The sequence below is a fragment of the Meles meles genome, chromosome 9 (assembly GCF_922984935.1).
Source record: "Meles meles chromosome 9, mMelMel3.1 paternal haplotype, whole genome shotgun sequence".
NCBI classification, from domain to species: domain Eukaryota; kingdom Metazoa; phylum Chordata; class Mammalia; order Carnivora; family Mustelidae; genus Meles; species Meles meles.
In genome coordinates, this window is record NC_060074.1 from 66,966,829 (window position 1) to 66,987,671 (window position 20,843).

Here is a 20,843-nt window from a genome sequence, read left to right on the forward strand (position 1 = left end):
GTGCACTATATAAAGTTTTCAAATAAGCTTTAAGTATTTCTGTCACTTGCATATTCATTAATACAGTAAGTTAGAAATAGTTAAGGAATAGAAAATGTGAATTTTTTAGGAATTGATCATTTCTATTTAATGGTGTATATAAGGGATGGAAGTAATAAAGTAATATGTGAAAGTTATAAATTGCAGTTAAAAAAATACTAAATCCTGTAATGAGATTTTCTTTTTGTATTCTAGCTAGCACCTAACTAGTGTATGGTCTTTTATTAGGAGGAAATCCTCCTCAACCACATATTTTATTTAAAGACTGATTAAAACTATAGTCTTTTAACTTGGTACCTTAAGAATTGTAGAGGAATAATAAATCAGCTTTGATACTGGCCTGCATTCTGTTTATGTATATTGTATATAGAGGTAACATGTTTCTGGCAGATCAGACATCACTATTAATTTTTTTTTTCATATTACAGGTTTTGCAAAAGGCATCAAATTAAATCAAGTTCAAATATTCCCTGTGTCCCCAAAGACTTATTGATGATGTCTGAATTTGTTCTTCCAAGATTTATTTTTTGTCTTATTCAGTACTTAAGAGAAGGCTATAATGAACCAGGTATGTTTAATCTACTTTTTGTTAGTACTCTTTTAAAGTTCCCAATTAACAGAGTTTAGCATTAATAACAAGGTGAATTTCTTCAGATATAATTTTTTGTTTAACGTGTTTCATGAGATGACCATGAGATAGAGACTATATAAAAAACATACTTTAGTATACATCAATTATATAACCTCATAGATACCCTGTAGTGGCACAGTTTGGGCCTTTCTGCTCCTGGGATCATAGATGCTTAGGATCAAACTTACTTGGCCTTTTGCAGGTGGGGAAATAATCATATTATGGGGTTAAAGTGATTTTATTTATAATTATATTATGATAGAAAAGAATTAAGAAGTCCTGGAAATGTGCGAATTTAACAGAATTTTAGAAGATAAATTACTATTTCACCATCTCTCTCTCTCGTTCTCTCTCTCTCTCTCTCTTTTTATAGATATCCCCATATTTTTATTCTTCTCCATATATAATAACTTAGGAGAGAGTCAAATTGCTCACTCCCCATGTTACAGGTAGAATGTATGGGAGTGAACATCATGGTGTACTGAAAAGAAAAAAGAAACATGCAAATTACAGATATTCTTGCCTTTTAAGATTAGTCCAATCTTGATTAATATACTTCAGTTAAATATTTTGGAATTAGATATTATCTGTTAAAGTTGTCAGTCTGACATTGTGAATTACAGATACCAGTTAGTGTGGTATAAATAAAATTTATTAACTTTTTGTGATCTTTTACTTTTCTGATGATACTTGTATTTTTATCATTTAAAGGACTGCATCTTGAATTACTTTTAGAGGTTTTAAATTATTTATTTACTATAAATAATCTTAAATCCAGTTTGAAATTATGACACACGTATTTATCCATCCCCCATCGTTGAAGTGTGAAGAAACATAGAGCATCTTCATCATTTTTAAAAGTACTACGTTATTCTCATTGTAAGCAAACACTTAACCTTCTTGTTTCTACATTTTAAGCAAAATACACAATTCCTTGTTAACAACTTTCCACCCGTCTCAGAGTATATGTCTTAAAATACAGGAAGAAATATTATTTTGATTCAGGCCTAAACTACTCTGTCTTTGGAATGAAGGAACTAGAGACCAGCTGGGTTATTGGACTTGCTTTTGTGCTAATTCTCATATACTAGTTAACAGAGTGTTTGGAAATTTACATTTTTTTCATTATGTGTCCTATTTTAAAAAGGTAGTAAGTAGAAATCATTTATTATGAGAACCTTGAAACTTAAAATTATTTTGATCAGAGAGTAATTCATATAAAAGTATATTATGTTTATTTTTTTCTTTAGAGACTTTTTTTTTCTTTAGAGACTTCTAATAGTTGTTAATAGATAGACGACATAGGTACATAGCTTTGATAATTGTTAACCATTATATGAAAATACAAAGGAGTGAATGGAAGCACTTTTTGTCTTGAGTGTCATTGAACTTAGGGTCATGAAATTTTCCTTTCTATATTACCACTTATGCTCTACATTCATTTCTTTTTTCTGTGCAAGAAAAATGGTTATATTACTTTGTGTAGAGATCACTTTAAAATTAAAGAACAGATTTGGAATCATTTAATCTGAGGTAATAGAAGCTCAGAGATTTTGTTGTTTGACAGATGCCTTGTGTTCCATTTCTCATTTCATCCTACAATCCTCAGATGAGTGTCAGAGTTCATCTAGAGCTCTTGCAAACGAAGAACAGTTGTTAATTAAATATTTGCCATGTTACTACATAAGTCACTGGGGAGGACATAGAGATGAATAATATGCAGTATTAGTTATCCACTGAGAAAGTTAAGGTTTTTTTTGGTCTGGGTCTGAGGACTCAAGAGTTATCTAGAATTTCATTCACAGATCATCTTTGAACTGGGTTGTGAATTCCTTGGATATAGGAACTAGGTCTTATTTAGTTTTGGTTCCCAGTGCCTATCATGTAGTAGATGCTGAGTAAATGTTGAATGAAATTGATGTCCTCTTTCCTGGGAACACCGGCCCTCCATTATCTCCCTTATATGCGTCCTTTTAGCTAATTATGTCTGAACTCTAAATCTCATTTTTCATTTCTTCAGGACCTCAGTTTCTCTGAAAATTCTTTTTTTCCCCACCTCTTAAATATTCTTTTTCAGTTGCTGTACAAGGTTCTTTTCTCTTTCTCCAGCTCTACTAGGCATATCTTTTCTGGTATTTAAAAACTATTTTAGTAAAAACATTTATGTTTATGAAAACAGTTATTTTTTTTTTTTATTTTAGTTGTTATGACCGCCAGCTAGCATGAGTCTGTATTTTTAGAATATGATAGAGGTTGGGTTATTTGCTACACAGGTTTAAATTTAGTGCTGACATAATTTTGTTCTAATATTCTTATATTACTCTCAAAATTATTTGGTTTCTGTCTTATTTTAGGAAGTGATCTTAACTTTTTCTTAAACACAGTCTAGTTTTGAAATGATGTTATGTTTACATTTATATATTTGGAAAATATAACACCCTCAAATTGAATGCTTTTTAACCAGATTAAGTGCTTAATACCTTAGGAAGTCATCTCTTTTCTCCACCTACTTTTTCTCAGAGGATTGAATTCCTGAGTGAGTCTGCCTTAGGCTGGTGCTGGGTGGATAACTACCTCCTCCTCCTCCTCCTTTTTTTTTTTTTTTTAATATTTTATGTATTTGAGAGAGAGTGAGTGAGAGAGCATGAGAAGGGTGGGTGGAGGGGCAGGGGTAGAGGAAGAAGCAGACTCCCTGCTGAGCAGGGAACCTGACGGCTTGATCTGAGGAGCTGGGATCATGACCTGAGGCCAAGGCAGATGCTTAAGTGACGGAGCCACCCAGGTGCCCCAATGATAACTACCTTCTAAACAGAGTTCTTTATTAATTTTTTGATTATAAAATACTGTTATCCAAGTTACTATAATTTTAAAAGAATAAAATATGGTTATTTTTAGCAAAATACTTTAAAGAAAGTTAATTATATTATATGTTTTTTCAGCAGCTGATGTACCCTCAGAAAAAGACCTTAACAAAGTCCTTCAGCTTTTGGAACCTCAAATTTCCTTTTTAGAAGATCTGACTAAAATGGGAGGCGCCATGCGGTCTGTTCTTACTCAGGTTTTGACAAACCAACAAAACTACAAAGATCTGACTTCTGGTAAGTAAAGCATCAGCATAGAAGAAAGTTAAAATTTACTTACATCCCTATAATCATAAGAAATTGTGTATTTTCAAACTTAAGTGTAAAACATAAGATTTTTTTTTCATAGAATGCTAAAGGTGGAAGTTATTAAAAGTACTTTTTATTTTATGGATGAAGAAACTGAGTCCCAGAAAAATTAAATGACCAGTTCAAGGCCTCACAAGTAACTTATTTTAGAGTTAGCACTAGAGGTCTCCTCTAAGTTTTGGTGTGGCATATTTGTAATCTTATTCTACCTCCCCTTCCCCAAACAGTAACAAAAACTACTTCTGTGTCTTCATTTTTGGTATTCTGTATTTTTGGGCTGTGTATGGCATAGGATTTTATAATAATGTAGAATTTAAGTAACAAAACTTGGAATTGTTGAGTATGTTTGTATATGATATACTGTTATATAAAATGCTTTAGCTTAAACCTTTTCAGGTTAGCTCAGCTTTATCGTACAACAAATACTTTAAATAGCATTATTTTTGCTGGCACCTGAACAACATATTTGAAAATTGAAGTTTGTGTTTTCTTTAGAGTGGTGAAATTTTCATATGAATTGTGAACCGTCTGTTATTCAAAGATAGTCATATCTGACATTTATTTTTTTCAGCAAATACTTATTAAACACCTACTGTGTACTTGGTTTGGGGCTAGGTACTAGAGTTTGGGATATGGAATGCAAGTAGTAAACCAGGTAATCCTGTCCCTGCCTTATAAAGCTTAAGGGCTAGTGAGTGAGACGGCATTAATACAACTCCCAAACCAAAAAAATTGTGTAATTTATAAACATGTAGTAAATGATATGAAAGGGTAGGGCAAGTGTTTATAAAAGGGAGGCTTGATTTCACTGATGGGGGAGATGGGGGAAAGCTTCACTGAGGAAGTGATATTTAAAGTAAAACCTAATAGTTGAGAGAAAGTCATTTAGCTAGAGGGTGAGGGTAATTCAGTGGTAGTGGGATGGGGTTGTATTCAAGGTAGAGGACATCCGCTTTTGACTGTTGGGCTAGCCTGCCTGTCATAAACAACATAAAACTGGAATGGTGTGAAGCAGCTGTTCTTAGGCATTGGACAGAAGGCAACTCAAGACTAAATTTTTGAGAGAAAAGAAAAGCATGAGGTGAACCTCACGATTGCTATGAATCTCTGTCTAGGGATACCTTCCTGACTGCAGTGCAGTGAGCTGGCATTGAAGCAGTATGGTGGCCCACCTGAACTAAGGAGATAGAGATCACAGTTTAGGACACCTGAAACAGTTGGAAACTGGCATCTTTGGGGTACAATACCAAGAGGTAGTGGGGCAGGTGATGGGGGACCCCTGAAAATGCTTTCAGGGGTCTGAGGTTCTGAGGTTCACATGTACAAGATGAGACTGCCTCAGGCTTATTAGAGAGTGACTGCTGTAGGGTTAAGAGCAGAACAGAGATAGAAGAGGTAAAGCAGTTTTCAAAGACATTGTGGTTTCAGCCCAACCAGCCTGGAGAGAACTTGTTAATACCACAGGCATCTAGTTGAGACACAGTTTAGAGATTATTCCTGTCAATTTAGAGGCCCTTTTGAGAACCTTAGGCTTTCTACACACCCGCCCTTATTATTTATTTATTTATTTTTAGAGCGGGGGTTAGGGATAGAGAATAAGGTGGGGGGAAGGGCATAGGGAGAGAGAGAGAGACAGAATCCCAAGCAGACTCCATGCCCAGTGTGGAGCCCGACATGGGGCTTACTCCCACACCCTGAGATCATGATCTGAGCTGAAATCAAGAGCTGGATGCCTAACCAACTGAGCCACCCAGGCGCCCCTACAGACATACCCTTTATAAACCTTTACTAAACCTTTGTGAGTTTTTTGGTGATCAGGCTGTTGATTGAATGGTCTTCTAGAATTAAAATTAGTACTCTTCAAAGGAAGATAATAGAATCCTGAATCTTCTGTAATGTGTCATTAGAATGTCTAGCATACAATACAAGCTCTAAACATGCAGGAAAATAAGAAATTATGCCCTATAACAAAGAAATAGGGCTGTGAATAGAAATTGACGTTGAAATGGACCAGAAGTTGGATTTAGCAGATAAAGACATTAAGGCAACTATTATAGGGGCACCTGGGGGCTCAGTTGGTTAAACATCTGACTCTTGATTTTTGGCTCAGGTCACAGTCTCAGCGTTGTAAGATTGATCTCCATGTGGGGCTCTGTGCTGGGCATGGAGCCTGCTTAAGATTCTCCTTCTCCCTCTCCCTCTGTCCACCCCCTACTCTCTCCCTCTCTTAAAAAAATAAAAAAAATTTAAAAAGCAGCTATTATAAATATGTTCAAGAAATTAAAGGAAGATCTGTTCAAATAATTAAAAGTAAATATGATGTTAATGAGTAAAGAGATAAAGAATCTTAGCAAAGAGGGGTGCCTGTGTGGCTCAGTGGGTTAAGCCTCTGCCTTCAGCTCAGGTCATGATCTCAGGGTCCTGGGATCGAGCCCCGCATTGGGCTCTCTGCTCAGCAGGTAGTCTGTTTCCCCCTCTCTCTCTGCCTTCTACTTTGCCTACTTGTGATCTCTCTCTCTTTCTCTGTGTCAAATAAATAAATAAAGTCTTCAAAAAAAAAAAAAAAGAATCTTAGCAAAGAAATAAAAACAATAAAAAATATAAATAAATAATTAAAAAATAAAAAAATTCTAGAACTGAAAATTAGCATTGAGTGCAGTAATTAAATTGAAATAAGTTTACTGGATGGGCTTAGCAGCAGATTGGAGAGGGTAGAAGAAAGACTTAATGAATTTGAAGACAGATTAATAGATTATTCAGTCTGGGGGCACCTGGGTGGCTCAGTTGATTAGGTGTCTGCCTTCTGCTCAGGTCATGATCCCAGAATCCTGGGTCTGAGCCCTGCATTGGGAGAGGTCCCTGCTCAGTGGGGAGTGTGCTTCTCCCGCGGCCCCTACCCTGCTTGTGCTCTCTCTCTCTCTCAAATAAGGAAAACCTTTAAAAAAATAGATTATTCAGTCTAGAGAACAGAGAGAAAATACAACAGAGTCTTACGGACCCATTAGAATCAGATGATCTAAAGTGCTTGTAATTGGAATCCCAGGAGGACATGAGAGTATGAATGTGGCAGAAAAGAAACATTTGAAAAAAATCATGACAAAATTCCCCAAATTGGATGAAAAATACTGACTTATAGATATAAGATGCTTAATGGGCCCCATATTAGTGGGATAAATATAAAGAATATCAGTCACACCTAGACACTTACTAGATTCTATGTTGAAATACTTAATGGGTGAGAATGAGCTTACTTTTTAAAAAAGGGACTAAAAAATGGTGTAGTGTTGAAATGAAATGAATGTAGAGAGATAGTGGCACAAATAAGGTTACCACATTAGGGCTAGATCTAGGGCAGTCACGAACCATGTGATATTTTAGATCTTATCCTGAGTGTATTGGGAAGTCATGGAAATATTTTAAGAGTGACATGATCAGATATGTGTTTTAAAAAGAGGACTTGTGATTTTGCCAAAAATAGATTGGAAGGGGCAGAAATAGAAAAACTCAACTGCAGCTTAGGATAAAGATGATGGGGGGCGCCTGGGTGGCTCAGCGGGTTAAAGCCTCTGCCTTCGGCTCAGGTCATGATCCCAGGGTCCTGGGATCGAGCCCCGCATCGGGCTCTCTGCTTGGCTGGGAGCCTGCCTGCTTCCTCCTCTCTCTCTCTCTCTCTGCCTGCCTCTCTGCCTACTTGTAATCTCTATCTGTCAAAAAAATAAATCTTAAAAAAAAAAAAAAAAAAAAAAAGGATAAAGATGATGGTAGCTTGTATTTCAATTTTGGTGACAAAGCTGGAGAAAGATCAAATTATAGCTGGTGGTCTGTTAATTCTTCAAACCTTATTTAGGAACTCAGTTGTTGTGGAAGAAAGCAGCAAGTTGTACTTAATCATTGTAAGATTGTATACCTTAGGAATGATTTATGGTAATTGTCTTATTCCTACAATTCCTTTATAATTATTTCTTGAAATAAACAACACAACAGAAATCCTTGGCTGACTTTTAGTGATGGAAATCACATTAAATTTTGGTTCAGAAGTTTGAAATTTATAGGCTACTGTACTTGTAATTACTGATTGTTTATTCACTGGCTAGCCATGTTTTTAAGCCTCTGTTTCTTTACCCCCCCCACCCCTTTTTTAAAGATTTTATTTATGTGTGAGAGAGAGAGCGCGAGAAAGAGCAGGGGAAGGGGGAGGGGCAGAAGGAGAAGCAGGCTCCCGGCTATCAGGGAGCCCATACAGGGCTTGATCCCAGGACTGTGGGATCATGACCTGAGCCGAAGGGAGATGCTTAACTGACTGAGCAACCAAGGTGCCCCTCCATTTCTTTACTTTTAAAAATGTTAATTATAGGGATGCCTGGGTGACTCAGTCAGTTAAGCATCTGACTCTTGATTTTGGCTCAGGTTATAATCTCAGGTTCATGAGATTGAGCCCTGTGTTGGGTTCTGTGCTGGGTTTAGAGCCTGGTTAAGATTCTTTCTTTCCCTCTGCTCCTACCTCCTCTAAAAAAAAAAATGGTTATTATACATTCATTTTTCTCAGCCTTGTTGTGAGGGTTAATGAAATATATTTTGTAATTTAAAAAGTATTATAAATTTCATCTGTCATGATTGAGGTAAATACATGGCTTTTATTATTCAGGAGACATTTAGTAATTTCTTATATAGGATGCATAGAAGGTCTTTATTCTTTATAAACCACGTGTAATTTTTTTTTTTTAAACTAAGTGTAACTGTTTTTGGTATTGGACTTGAAGGATGGATGTATATATTCCTGACTGTTTAATGAGCGCTAGAGTGTTGTTGTTGTTTTTTTTTTTTTAAACCAGCCCAGAAAGACATATTTAAAAAACAAACTGTTCTATTGCAATTATTAGGCTAGCAAAGGGAGGAAATACAGAAAAGCTCAACAAATATTAAAGAAGTTCACATATATTTTTATAATTGGAGAGCTTGAGATTTTAATTTAAGATACATAATTTGCCTAGGAGGTATCAAATGCCATGGTAATGTGGCTTTCAGACAGAATAATTTCTTACTTTTAAAGAATTCTCAAAATAAATAGTAAAATTTCTTTTACTATCATTTTATTCTCTATAAATATGTTAAAAACAATACAAAAATTGGCAACAATTAATAAACTGCTTTGTTAAAGTGAAAGTTCTAGGATTATGTAATTCTAAAACCCAAGCTTTTCAATATTTTTTTAGAATAAGTTTTTACTGATATTTCTGTAGAAATTATATTTAATTCTTTAAATATGATGGAAAGTTTGATAAAGTGGGAATTAGGAGTAATCTCAGTTATAATATTTGAAAATTCCACTAAGGCATTATTTTATCCAGGAAGCTTTTCCTAAGTATTTTGCTTTGGGTCTAGCTGCACAGTATTATGAGATCAGATTGTCAAACCACATGGTAGAAGTCTACTATACAATTGTCACTTACCATATTATTTACCTTTCTCTACATGATTTTTCAAGTTTCTTGAAGGCAGGAAATAATATACCCTTGTTAATCTTTGCACTTCCTGTGACTTGCAGGTAATCTCTGGCATATTTTAGATATTCAGTCACGTAGTAGATTTTATTATTCATTATAAACATGCTCTGCAATATTGTGTGAAGCTGTTTTATATTCATTCTAGGGTTCTCCTGCCATTACAGTATTTAGCTATTTTATATATGTTATGTATTAATTGCTGAGATTGCTTTATTTGTATTTTGAATGGAATATTTTTTCTGATTTTAACTTTGTTTTAAATATTAGGTCTTGGAGAAAATGCTTGTGCAAAGAAAAGTCATGAAAAATACCTTATAGCTTTGAAGAGCTCTGGACTTACATATCCTGAGGATAAGCTTGTATATGGTATACAGGAGCCATCAGCTGGCACCAGCACTCTGGCAGTTCAAGGTTTGTCCATTTAATCGGAACAGCGATAACTTTTCTGTATTGAAACAAAAAGACCCTCAAACTTGACTAATTATTAAAGAAATTTAAATAATGTGTCATTCTCTTTAAGGAAAGTAGTAAAAATGTAGAAGCAAGAAAGAATATATTGGCATTTTTCTTAAATGGAATTTAAGAATTTTGCTTATTAAGGTTCTGTTTCTAACTCATGAAAAGCATTGCTATTTAACAATAGCTCAAAACTTTTATATCTCAGTATTTTATTTTATTTTATTTATTTATTTTTTAAAGATTTTATTTATTTATTTGACAGAGAGAGAGATCACAAGTAGGCAGAGAGGCAGGCAGAGAGAGAGGAGGAAGCAGGCTCCCCGCGGAGCAGAGAGCCCGATGCGGGGCTCGATCCCAGGACCCTGAGATCATGACCTGAGCCGAAGGCAGCGGCTTAATCCACTGAGCCACCCAGGCGCCCCATATCTCAGTATTTTAATAAACCATGGTTTAAAACTAAGAAGAAAGAGATTCTTCTGAAACACCGTTTGTAATGATTAAATCTGGATATTCACTAGAGATTTTCTTTGAAGTATAAATCTGTTAGATCCGAATTTATTAAAGATAAATGTTGAACTCTACCAAGATATCTATTAGATTGAGTTGTCTTAAGCTAATAAAACTTGGCTTTTTGTTTATGTCTCAAAATAATTTTAAAGTAATGCAATATGTAACAATTATGAAGGAAACTTTTTCTTCTCCAAAGGTTTTGCAGGTGCAACAGGAACATTGGGACAACTAGATTCTTCAGATGAGGTGAGATTTAAAATTTACTGAAAATAGAATTTAAAGTTATGGAACCATACAGAATTGTGGATATTATCTAGCTTAAATTCCTCATTTTGTGGACATGGAAATCTAGCGTGGAATAAGTTAGCCAAGATATAGTTATTAGATTTTTACTTCTTTATAATTTATCTCTTTCTTCACAGTTTAGAAATGGGAGATAGAAAGAGATAAGAGATCTTTCCTTAGGCAGATATCCCTAAATTGATCCAAACTATCAAATATATAAGGAAATTGTTTTAAGAAATTTAGCTAAGTCTTCAACAATGTATTAAAAGAATATAAAGTAACTGCTTTTCCAATTTCATAAGTTACACCTTATATGTTATACCTTATTTAAAAAAGCAATGTACTTGGAAATAGACTGTCAGTTTGAAATTTTAACTTTTATAGTATTTATTAGCCAAATAGTAGTGTTTATTAAATATTTCTGATAAATCCTTTATAGCATTCCTATATTTTATTAGCATAAAATTTATAAGGGAGGATTTTTTTTTTTTACATCTGTGTATAACCTTGATGCTTATGAAGTGTCAATTTCTTTTTTTGGTCAAATTTAATGATTAAAAATTTTAAAAACCAAATTGTATTATGTTTAAATACACTTTTTTAATGTAACTTTTTCTTTGAAAAACCATTTTAATTTGATACTATCACACGAAGTAAGCAAGATACCCTCTTTTGGAAAATATGATTTTTGTTATTGATGTCTTATAATTGATTTAATGCCTTATCATTTAAACTTCCTACTAGTATTTTTTCCCCCTCTAAAAAGGCTCCCACAAAATGCAACATTTTCTGGAGTCTCTTATTGGACACACAGTTTTAAAGAGTTTTCAACAAATTGGAGAGGAAGTTTCATATGCTCTTTACAAGTTTGACTCTGGAATTAGAGTGCCTGGGTTTGAAACTGGCTCCCGTACCAATTAGTAGTGTGATTTGGGGCAAGGGTCTTAACTTCTCCATGCCTAAATTTCCTCTTCTTCAAAATGGAAGTAATAAAAATATTATTGCCTGGGGTTATTGTCAGGATTGAATGAGTTCATATATGAAAGCACTTAGAGCTTAATGCCTGGCATATTGTAAGCACTAAATATGTGTCTGTAAAATAAAATAAAATCTTTAAAAAAATTTAATTTTTAAAAATCATTTAAAAATACTGTAAATGGTTAGCTAAAACTTTAGCTTTTTTTTTTTTTTTTTTTTAATTTGACAGAGATCACAAGTAGGCAGAGAGGCAGGCAGAGAGAGGGGAAGGGAAGTAGGCTCCCTGCTGAGCAGAGAGCCTGATGCGGGGCTTGATCCCAGGATCCTGGGATCATGACCTGAGCCGAAGGCAGAGGCTTTAACCCACTGAGCCACCCAGGCATCCAACTTGCTTTTTTTTAACTTCAAAGAGTTACAAACAATGTTGCTATAATGACAAATGGAAAAAAAAATTACTGGTAGTTAAAACAGATTTCCAAAAAAATCAAATAGACTTTAAAGAATACATGTAAACATTATTCATTTGAAATAAAATAGTATTAATTCCATTTTGAAGCTAGGGGAGGGGAGTGATGGAGGTAAGAATACTAATTCTTCATATGTCAAAGAAAGAAGAGATAAGGGATTAGATAATAGGCATGTAGTTTTGTTTTATTTTTTTAAGATTTATTTATTTATTTTAGAGTGCACGTGTGTGAATTAGTGGCGGCTGGGGAAGGGCAGAGTATCCTCAAGCAGACTCCCCACTGAGGGTGAAACCTAACATGGGGCTTTGATTCCAGGACCCTGAGATCATGAGTTGAGCCGAAATCAAGAGCTGCACTCTTAACCAGTTGACTGAGCCACCTGGGTGCCCCTAGACATTTTTTTAAAAGAAGATTTTACTTATATATTTTGAGAGAGAAAGAGTGGGAGATGGAACGGGGAGGGGCAGAAGGGAGAGAGAGAGTCTCAAGCAGACTCCCCACCAACCACTGAGCCTGACTTGGAACTTGAGCTCACAACTGTGACATCATGACCTGAGCTGAAATCAAGAGTCGAGTGCTTAACCGACTTGAGTCACCCAGGCACCGCTAGACATGTGGTTTTTAGTAACTTATTCCGCTTTATTATTTCTTGTTTTTAAGACAGAGAGAGCGACTGAGCTGAGGGGATGAGGGCAGAGGGAGAGGGAGACAGAATCTTACTAAGGCCCCATGCCCAGTGCAGAGCCCAGTGCAGGACTTGATCTCATGATGTTGAGATTGTGACCTGAGCCAGTGTCAAGAGTGGGTGGCTTTACTGACTGAGCCATCTAGGCACCTCTATTCTGCTTTCTTTAAGGGCATTTTGTGGAGAAGCAGAATGACCTCTCAAGAAGATGAGATCTGGGAAGACTTAGAAATTGTATATAAATGGATGCATGAGCACATTTTTGTTTAAAGCCAGCCGACAGGAAAGGAGCCTGTATCTGTCATCAGTAGTAACTGTAGAAAATTATTTCATAATGAAATGGTTTAGTGATGTTACAGGACATTTTTTAAGATAATCTAAACATCTAGATATGATCTAGAACAATAAAAATCTATAAATGTTTGTTTATATGGTAGGTTAGAACCTTCATACTGTTTTAGCATACCTGGCATTATGGATCTAATAAGAATTCTACTTTATTTTCATGAATTGAATCTGATTTCTGGCCATATAGAAAACTGATATTCAACATAGATACTTTCTTCTCTGTCTAGGAAAGAACTACCAGTCATTTTTGTCTTGGCCTAAACTCTCTGAATGACCTTTTAAGTTGCCATGGATTTTATGGCAGGGTGCCAGAAGGAAATCCTTTTTTTAAAGAAAATGATATTTATTTATTTATTTATTTAGAGCATGAGCTGAGGGGAGGGGACAGAGGGAGTGGGAGAGAGAGTCTCAAGCAGACTTCATACTGAGTGCAAAGCCTGATGTGGGTTCGATCTCATGACCCTGAGGTTATGACTTGAGCCAAAACTAAGAGTTGGACACTCAACTGACTGGCATATTGTAAGCATTAAATATGTGTCTGTAAAATAAAATAAAATCTTTAAAAAAATTTAATTAAAAAAATCATTTAAAAAATACTGTAAATGGTTAGCTAAAACTTTAGCTTTTTTTTTTTTTTTTAATTTGACAGACAGAGATCACAAGTAGGCAGATCACTCAAACATTCCTAGCTGGAAATCCTTTTGTGTTTGTTGGAGAGAGAATTAATTTCTGGGTGGATATCAGAGGATTTGAAATATGGCTTTTCTTTCTTTATTACCATTGCTTCTAATCTGTCCTTATATCTTTTCTTCTGTTCTGTCTGTTCATTCCCCTGGGATTCTTTATTTCAGCTACTTTTGTATATAATGTTTTATATAATAATTTGTTCCTTAATTATGATTATGTCTCAGTGTGACTATCATCTTAAAAACTGGATGGTGACAAGTACAAAATATTCATTTCATCTATCCTCAAAATACATCATTTTTTGAGAGCAGCAGAGAATTATTGTTAGAACATGTGATACATATTTAACCTATATATTTAAAAGTAGTTTAGACTCTGATTTTTAAATCATATTTTATAATTAAAAATTTAATTTATTTAAAAGTACTTTTTATAGTTTATATATTATATTTTCTAGTTGGGATAAAAATGAGGTCATTTGGGCATTTGAAAACTTGAGAATTTGAAGTAGGGTTGTTTAGCTAGAAGTGGATTGAAGAGATATCTGTTTTATTTTTTTAAGATTTTACTTATTTGAGAGAGAGAGGGCAAGAGAGAGTGAGAGAGATCATGAGTTGGGGGGGCGGAGGAAAAGGGAGAAGCAGGCTCCTCACTGAGCTGGGGGCTCAAGATATGGCTCGACATGGGGCTTGCTCCCAGGGCACCTGAGCTGAAGGCAGATGCTTAACTGACTGAACCACCCAAGTACCCCTACTTTAGTTTTTCTTTAAGAGAAGCTTGAGCTTTAGAGTTGGGCAGACCTCAGTTTGAATTTTGTCTCATAATATCACTTTGTTTTTTGCCAGTCATTTAACTTCTGAACATCCATTTTCTCTTGGAAAAGTGATGAGAATTCTGTAGGATTAAATCCGATTAACATAAAGTACCTATCACAGATAAGACACAGATTAGACTCTAGATCAATGTTTTTGTCCTAGTACTTTATGTGAGGAGCGATTCAAGTATTTGAATTTTTAGCTATTGTAGGTCATATTATACACATTTCTACTCATCTTTGCAGAGGAAATAATTTACTAAAACATGTTTTAAAACAATGGAGTTGATTTATAAAAAAAAAAGATTTTATTTATTTATTTGACAGAGATCACAAGTAGGCAGAGAGGCAGGCAGAGAGAGGAGGAAGCAGGCTCCCTGCTGAGCAGAGAGCCTGATGCGGGGGCTCATTCTCCATCCCAGGACCCTGGATCATGACCTGAGCTGAAGGCAGAGGCTTTAACCCACTGAGTCACTAGGCACCCCAGTGAAGTTCATTTTTAAAAATTTAATTGAAATATTACCTAAGTAATGCACAAATAGATTGTAGTTGTTTTGCCAAACAGTTCAGATTAAATAAAAGTCCCCTCTCTACCCTTCCTAATACCAGCTCTTCTTTGGGTAACTACAATTAATAGTTTGGATGTCTTTGACAGATCCTCTTCTATGGAGTTAAATGACTGTGTGTTTATAGAAATGCATTGTGTGTGTGTGTTTGTGAATAAATAAAAAATATTATGCCGGTTTGTATCCTTTCATTTACTCATAATCTACTGTGCGTATTCATCTTTGTCAGTACTCTTTTCTTTCCATTTGCTATATAGTATTCTGAAATATGAATTAAACTACAGCTTATCCAATCATGTCCTTAATTTGCAGTTTTTTATGACAAGATACAGTGCTTACATTTCTTTTTGTGCAGGTGTGCAAGTAGTTCTCTAAGATGTGGAATTGCTAGGTCACAAAGTATGCATATCTTAAATTTTAATAGATTCATTTCTTTCTGATTATAAAATCACACACACTTAAAATGAAAAGTATGGATTATAAAGAGTATAAAAATAAGACCATTACCTATGGCCAGTCCTAAAGGGTTTTTAGTGATAAAGGGAGGAAATTTTCTATTTTAAGATTGTGATCATGTTTTTTTTTAAAAGATTTTTATTTATTTGGGATGCCTAGGTGGCCCACTCAGTTAAGTGGCTGCCTTTGGCTCAGGTCATGATTCCAACATCCTGGGATCAAGTCTCACATCAGGCTCCTTGCTCCGCAGGGAGCCTGTTTCTCCCTCTGCCTCTGCCTGCCACTCTGCCTGCCTGTACTCTTTCTATCTCTCTGACAAATAAATAGATGAAATCTTTAAAAAAAAAAAAAAGATTTTTATTTAAAAATTCTTTAAAAAATTTATTTATTTATTTGTCAGAGCACACATATAAGGGAACAGCAGGCAGAGGAACAAGCAGGCTCCCTGCTGAGCAAGGAGCCTGATGCAGGACTCGATATGATCATAATTTTTTATACAAACATATTCATTAATGTTTCATTGATTTGTGTACCACAAGGTCTTTGCTTTTTTTTTTTTTTTTCCAAAGATTTTACTTAAGATAGCGCTTGCACTGGCACAAACCAGTGGTGGTGGGCAGAGGGAGAGAGGGCGAGGGAGAGGCAGGCTCTCCGCTGAGCAGGGACCCTGTCTGTGGGGTCAATCCCGGGACCCTGGGAACATGACCTGAGCCAAAGGCAGATGCCTAACGGACCGAGCCATCCAGGCACCCTTGCTTTTTGGTTCTGAACACATTTTCAAATCTTGAGTTAGTAATAGAAGAATCATATAATACAACAAAACAAAAATGAGAATCAGGAGGAAGCAATTTGAAGGTTATAAAAATTACTAATGCTAGAGCGAAAAGAGACCTTAAAGTTCATTTTGCCTAACTTATAGATGAAGAAGCTGAATTCCAGGAAATAACAGGTTCACTCAAGCTAGTGAATTTCATTTACTAGTTTTTGGTAGAGTTGGAAGTGGACACTAGGTCTCTTATCTAGTTGGTTTAGAGTTCTTTCTGTGAAGTGGATAAACGATTATTTTATTACTATTGCAGTACAACACATTTGTCCTAAACTTTGTGGCCTAAAATTACCTTTTTTTTTTTTTTCCCCTTACAGTTTTATGACTCAGGAATTTGGGATCCGCAGGGCATTTCTCATTTGGGTTCCCTCATGAAGTTCTAGTTAGTTGTTGGCTGCCACTGCAGTCCTCTAAGTCTCAGCTGAAGTGGAGATTTAAGGTGGCTTACTGACAGGACTGGTTGTTGATTGCTTGCTGTCCGCAAGGAGCTCAGCTGGCTTTTTTTTTTTTTTTTAATATTTTATTTATTTGACAGAGAGAAATCACAACTAGGCAGAGAGGCAGGCAGAGAGAGAGGAGGAAGCAGGCTCCCCGCGGAGCAGAGAGCCCGATGCGGGGCTTGATCCCAGGACCCTGGCTTTAACCAGAGGCTTTAACCCACTGAGCCACCCAGGCGCCCCTCAGCTGGCTTTTGACCAGAGTGCCTACAGGTGCCTTCTCCAGAGTGGAGTCTCAGGTTGTTACTAACATTTACTGGCTTCTCCCAGATGATCTGCTGGAGAGCAGAAGCTGGACAGCCTTTTCTGAGCTGGCCTTGGAAGTACATAATGTCACTAACAAACTGCCTTTTGTTAGTTGGGGGTTGTCAAGGTGGGCCCAGATTCAGTAGGAGGGGACATAGATCCCACCTCTAGAAGGAGGAGTGTCAAACAATTTGTAAACACGTTTCAAAACTCCAAGATATGACTTTGCCGTTGTTTTTCCTGGATTCACTTGCTATCCAAAATAATGACTAGTGATTACAACTAACTAACATACCAATAATTGATTATAGATTTTTCCATCTACTCAGTGGTTTTTTTTTTTTGGTTGGGAAAACTGTCACGTGACAGTGAAATAATGCTGTAAGCAGAAATGGCTGTTGTAGGGTTTTAATTAAAATTATAGAGTTTTCTTTAAGTGTGGTAGTTACTATTGTAGATCAAGAAAATGAAGGTTTACATTTAAGATTGTAGATATATATTTTTAAAGTTGATCTTTACCTTTGTGAACTCCTTTTAACTCTGTAAAGGAGAAAGCTGATGCAGAAATAAGATAGAAAGAGTATGACAGAGAAGTACCCAGATACACATGTTCCTGAGCAAATAACCTATTTATGCCATTTAAAATTCATTAAGGCTTTTAAAGCTATATTGATTTTTTTTCTGTAACTATAGGCACAAATGGTATATTTGCTTTTTAGTATTTATATTTGAAATTTAAGAAAGACCTGGATATGGTTAAAGCTTAGAGTTTCTATACCCTTACCCTACAGGGCCATGGGATTATTGAGCAGACTCTTTTCATGATTTCATTCTTGTAATTTAACATTGAGATAAAAAAACAGGATGAGAAGAGGGCAGTGACATCTTCATTACTACTGTAGAGAAATGATTGTAACAATTAAAAAATGTAAGAATTTAGAATTGGAGAGACCCTAGATGTAATCTGCTCTTGCCCCTTTGTTTTAAAAATGAACAGATTTGAAACTATTAGCAACAGCGAGATTTCTATTTGTAAAGAGTTTTATTGAATGAGGGTGCATATTGCAGTCTACTTAATTTTATTCATACAAGTTGTGTCAGAAATTTGTCCCTGCTGTCCCTGGAACATTATGTACTCAGCAGGACTATTTATACACATGACATTCTTCATACTACTACTTCTTATTCTTTTTTTGTATAGCTCATATGAAATAGGAGTAGAAAATGTTTGTGTTATATGGAACTGAAGAGAAAACAAGCACATTTGACTTTATAAAGTATTTTTAAATTTACATTTATATTAATTTTTTGTTTAGATTTATTTTAACCATCAGATAATTCAGTTCAAAAGATTATCTGTACATAGGTTTAATTAGAGTTTGTCAGAGAAAATAGGATCTTTTAAATCAAGATAATTTTTAAAGATTATATTCAGTGTCGCCATTACCATAGCAATGTCCGTATGTGTACAATGACCAGATCATTAATTTCTGTGACATTGATGTACTTAGCTATTAATACAGATGAAGGCATTTAAGACACTTTTCCCTCTGTGAAACTGTAAAATTATGAATGTCCATTGTGCAAAAATTAAAAAGTAGAAAAAAGCATAAAAAGAAAACATGGTAAATGTTTTCAGCTGTATCATCCAGAGATAACCATGATTTACTAATTTTGCTTGTTTACTTCTAGTCTTTTTTTTTTCTTGCTTACTTTTAGGTAATTGAGAAATACTTAAAGTAAGTTACTATGTAAATATGCTTTCAATACTCTTGCCTTTATTCAGGACAGATTCCAGATGAACAGTTAAAACTAATTTGTCAAAATGTGGCAAAAGCAGGATTATTGAAATTGAAAGACAGAGTTGCTTTTCATAAATTAATAGGTAAAAGAAAAAAATTAGTTTTATTTAGTTTTATTTTGGAGGTAGAAGGTTTAATTCTAATCATAAATTGCATTAATGGTTATGAGGTAGAGAATCATAGAAACTTTAGGCAGGAGCTTAGAAATGTCTAGTGAATTGCTTTTCCAGTGCAGGAATTGATTTTACAACATTCCTGACAGTTGGTAAGCCTTTTCATAAACACTTGCAATGATAGGGAGTTTACTTAGTTTCTGAGGCAACTTGTTCTTTTGTTTGATAGCTCTAAATATTATAAGGCTGTTCTTCTCAATACTGTGCTAAATATTGTAATTTTCACACATTTCTTATTTTTTTCCTTTAGAAGTATTTTTATTTTTTTTACAGATTTATTTACTTACTTGAGAGAGTGAGCGAGCTGGAGTGCACATGTATGCCATCGGGAGCACAGCAGGGAGGGGCAGAGGAGAGGGAAAAGCAGACTCCCTGCTGGGCAGGGAGCCCTATGCAGGGCTGATCTCAGGACCCTGAGATTGTGACCTACGCCAAAGGCAGATGCTTAACTGACTGAGCCATCCAGTTGTCCCTGAAAAGTTTTTGTTTTTACTTCCATAAGACACCTCCTTAATATAGCTTTAGTGATTTAATATTTTCTGCTGTACATGCCTTTTTCATCTATTTACTCCCTTTTAAATGTGTGATTTGATTCAATACACAGGCATGGGCTCTCTTTCGATAAGCATACTGTTTGTAAGCCTTTTAGCGTTTATGCTACATGTTGGCAGGAACCCAGTAGTCAAAAATGAAATGCCTAGGTTTTGACCCTCCCATCCCTTCAACACTGAACAGTTGACAAGCTAGAGGTCCCTCTCTGCTTTGTACTTGTAAAGTTGGTTTAAATTAAACAATCTCAGATTATAGTGGCTTACTTAAGTCTGTGTTTCATTTTACTGTTCTAGTCTTCAAGATCTTTGAATTTTATTTTTATAACCTGATATGTTAAATATTCCTTTTAGCCTTGTATATTATGTGTTAACAGCCTTTGAGTATTATTTTAACCATCTGTGAATTTACCAACTTCTTTTTATGGAGGTTATATTTTTTTCATCTGCCTAGTAAATTCATAGAATAAGGAAGGTTAATTTGGTTGAAATTTTACAGGCTAAGAGTTTGAATGGGTTTTTGGTATCTTATCTCTTTTTGGACATTATACATATTTTGTGCCTGAAACACATGTGGTAAGGTGTCACTTCCCTGCCCAGGTATTAGTTAAGATTTCAAAAGTGTTTTTCTAGGCTGCATAAATGCTCTCTGGATTGAGGTTGTACTTGATTTATTTCCTTCCTTGTCCATTGGACTATGATTTTTTCCCAGGGTTCTTTCTCTCCTGCTTCTTCATGGATAAATAGGGAAGAACTAAAACTTACTATCATGGATTTGGGGTTGGGTGTGGCATTGTGGTTATGATAACTGTATTTTCATCTTCCTTAATCCTGAAATTCCCACCTCTGGGAGTTCTTCCTGTTGTTAGAAGTATTGTTTTTTCTCAAGACAAAATGTGGGACTTGTAATAGATAGCATAGTAATCAGTTATCTTGAGCAGATCGTCACAGGATTGGAAATCAGAACTTAAAATTATAATCCATATTCATTGTTGAATAAATAGAAAATAAATGTTAACAAAAATATAAAATTATTACTCTATTATTTAGAGGCGGCTAATTGTAGACATCTGTATTCTAACAGATTTTATATGTAGTATATTTTAATAGTTTAATGGTTTCATCCTATACATGCTACTCTATAACCTGCTT

General features: G+C 35.1%; 1 protein-coding gene across 3 annotated transcripts in view; it reads left to right on the forward strand.

Annotated features, from left to right (window-relative positions):
* UBR3 (ubiquitin protein ligase E3 component n-recognin 3) overlaps positions 1-20,843 on the forward strand; it is a 239,565-nt gene that overhangs the window by 31,716 nt on the left and 187,006 nt on the right. For 2 of the 3 annotated variants that reach the window (XM_046018934.1, XM_046018937.1), the window contains exons 2-5: positions 468-607; positions 3,610-3,768; positions 9,612-9,755; positions 10,510-10,559. In XM_046018934.1, the coding sequence (XP_045874890.1) occupies positions 468-607; positions 3,610-3,768; positions 9,612-9,755; positions 10,510-10,559 (493 nt within the window). The remainder of the gene's footprint in view (positions 1-467; positions 608-3,609; positions 3,769-9,611; positions 9,756-10,509; positions 10,560-20,843) is intronic. The other variant, XM_046018935.1, reaches the window with a different exon arrangement.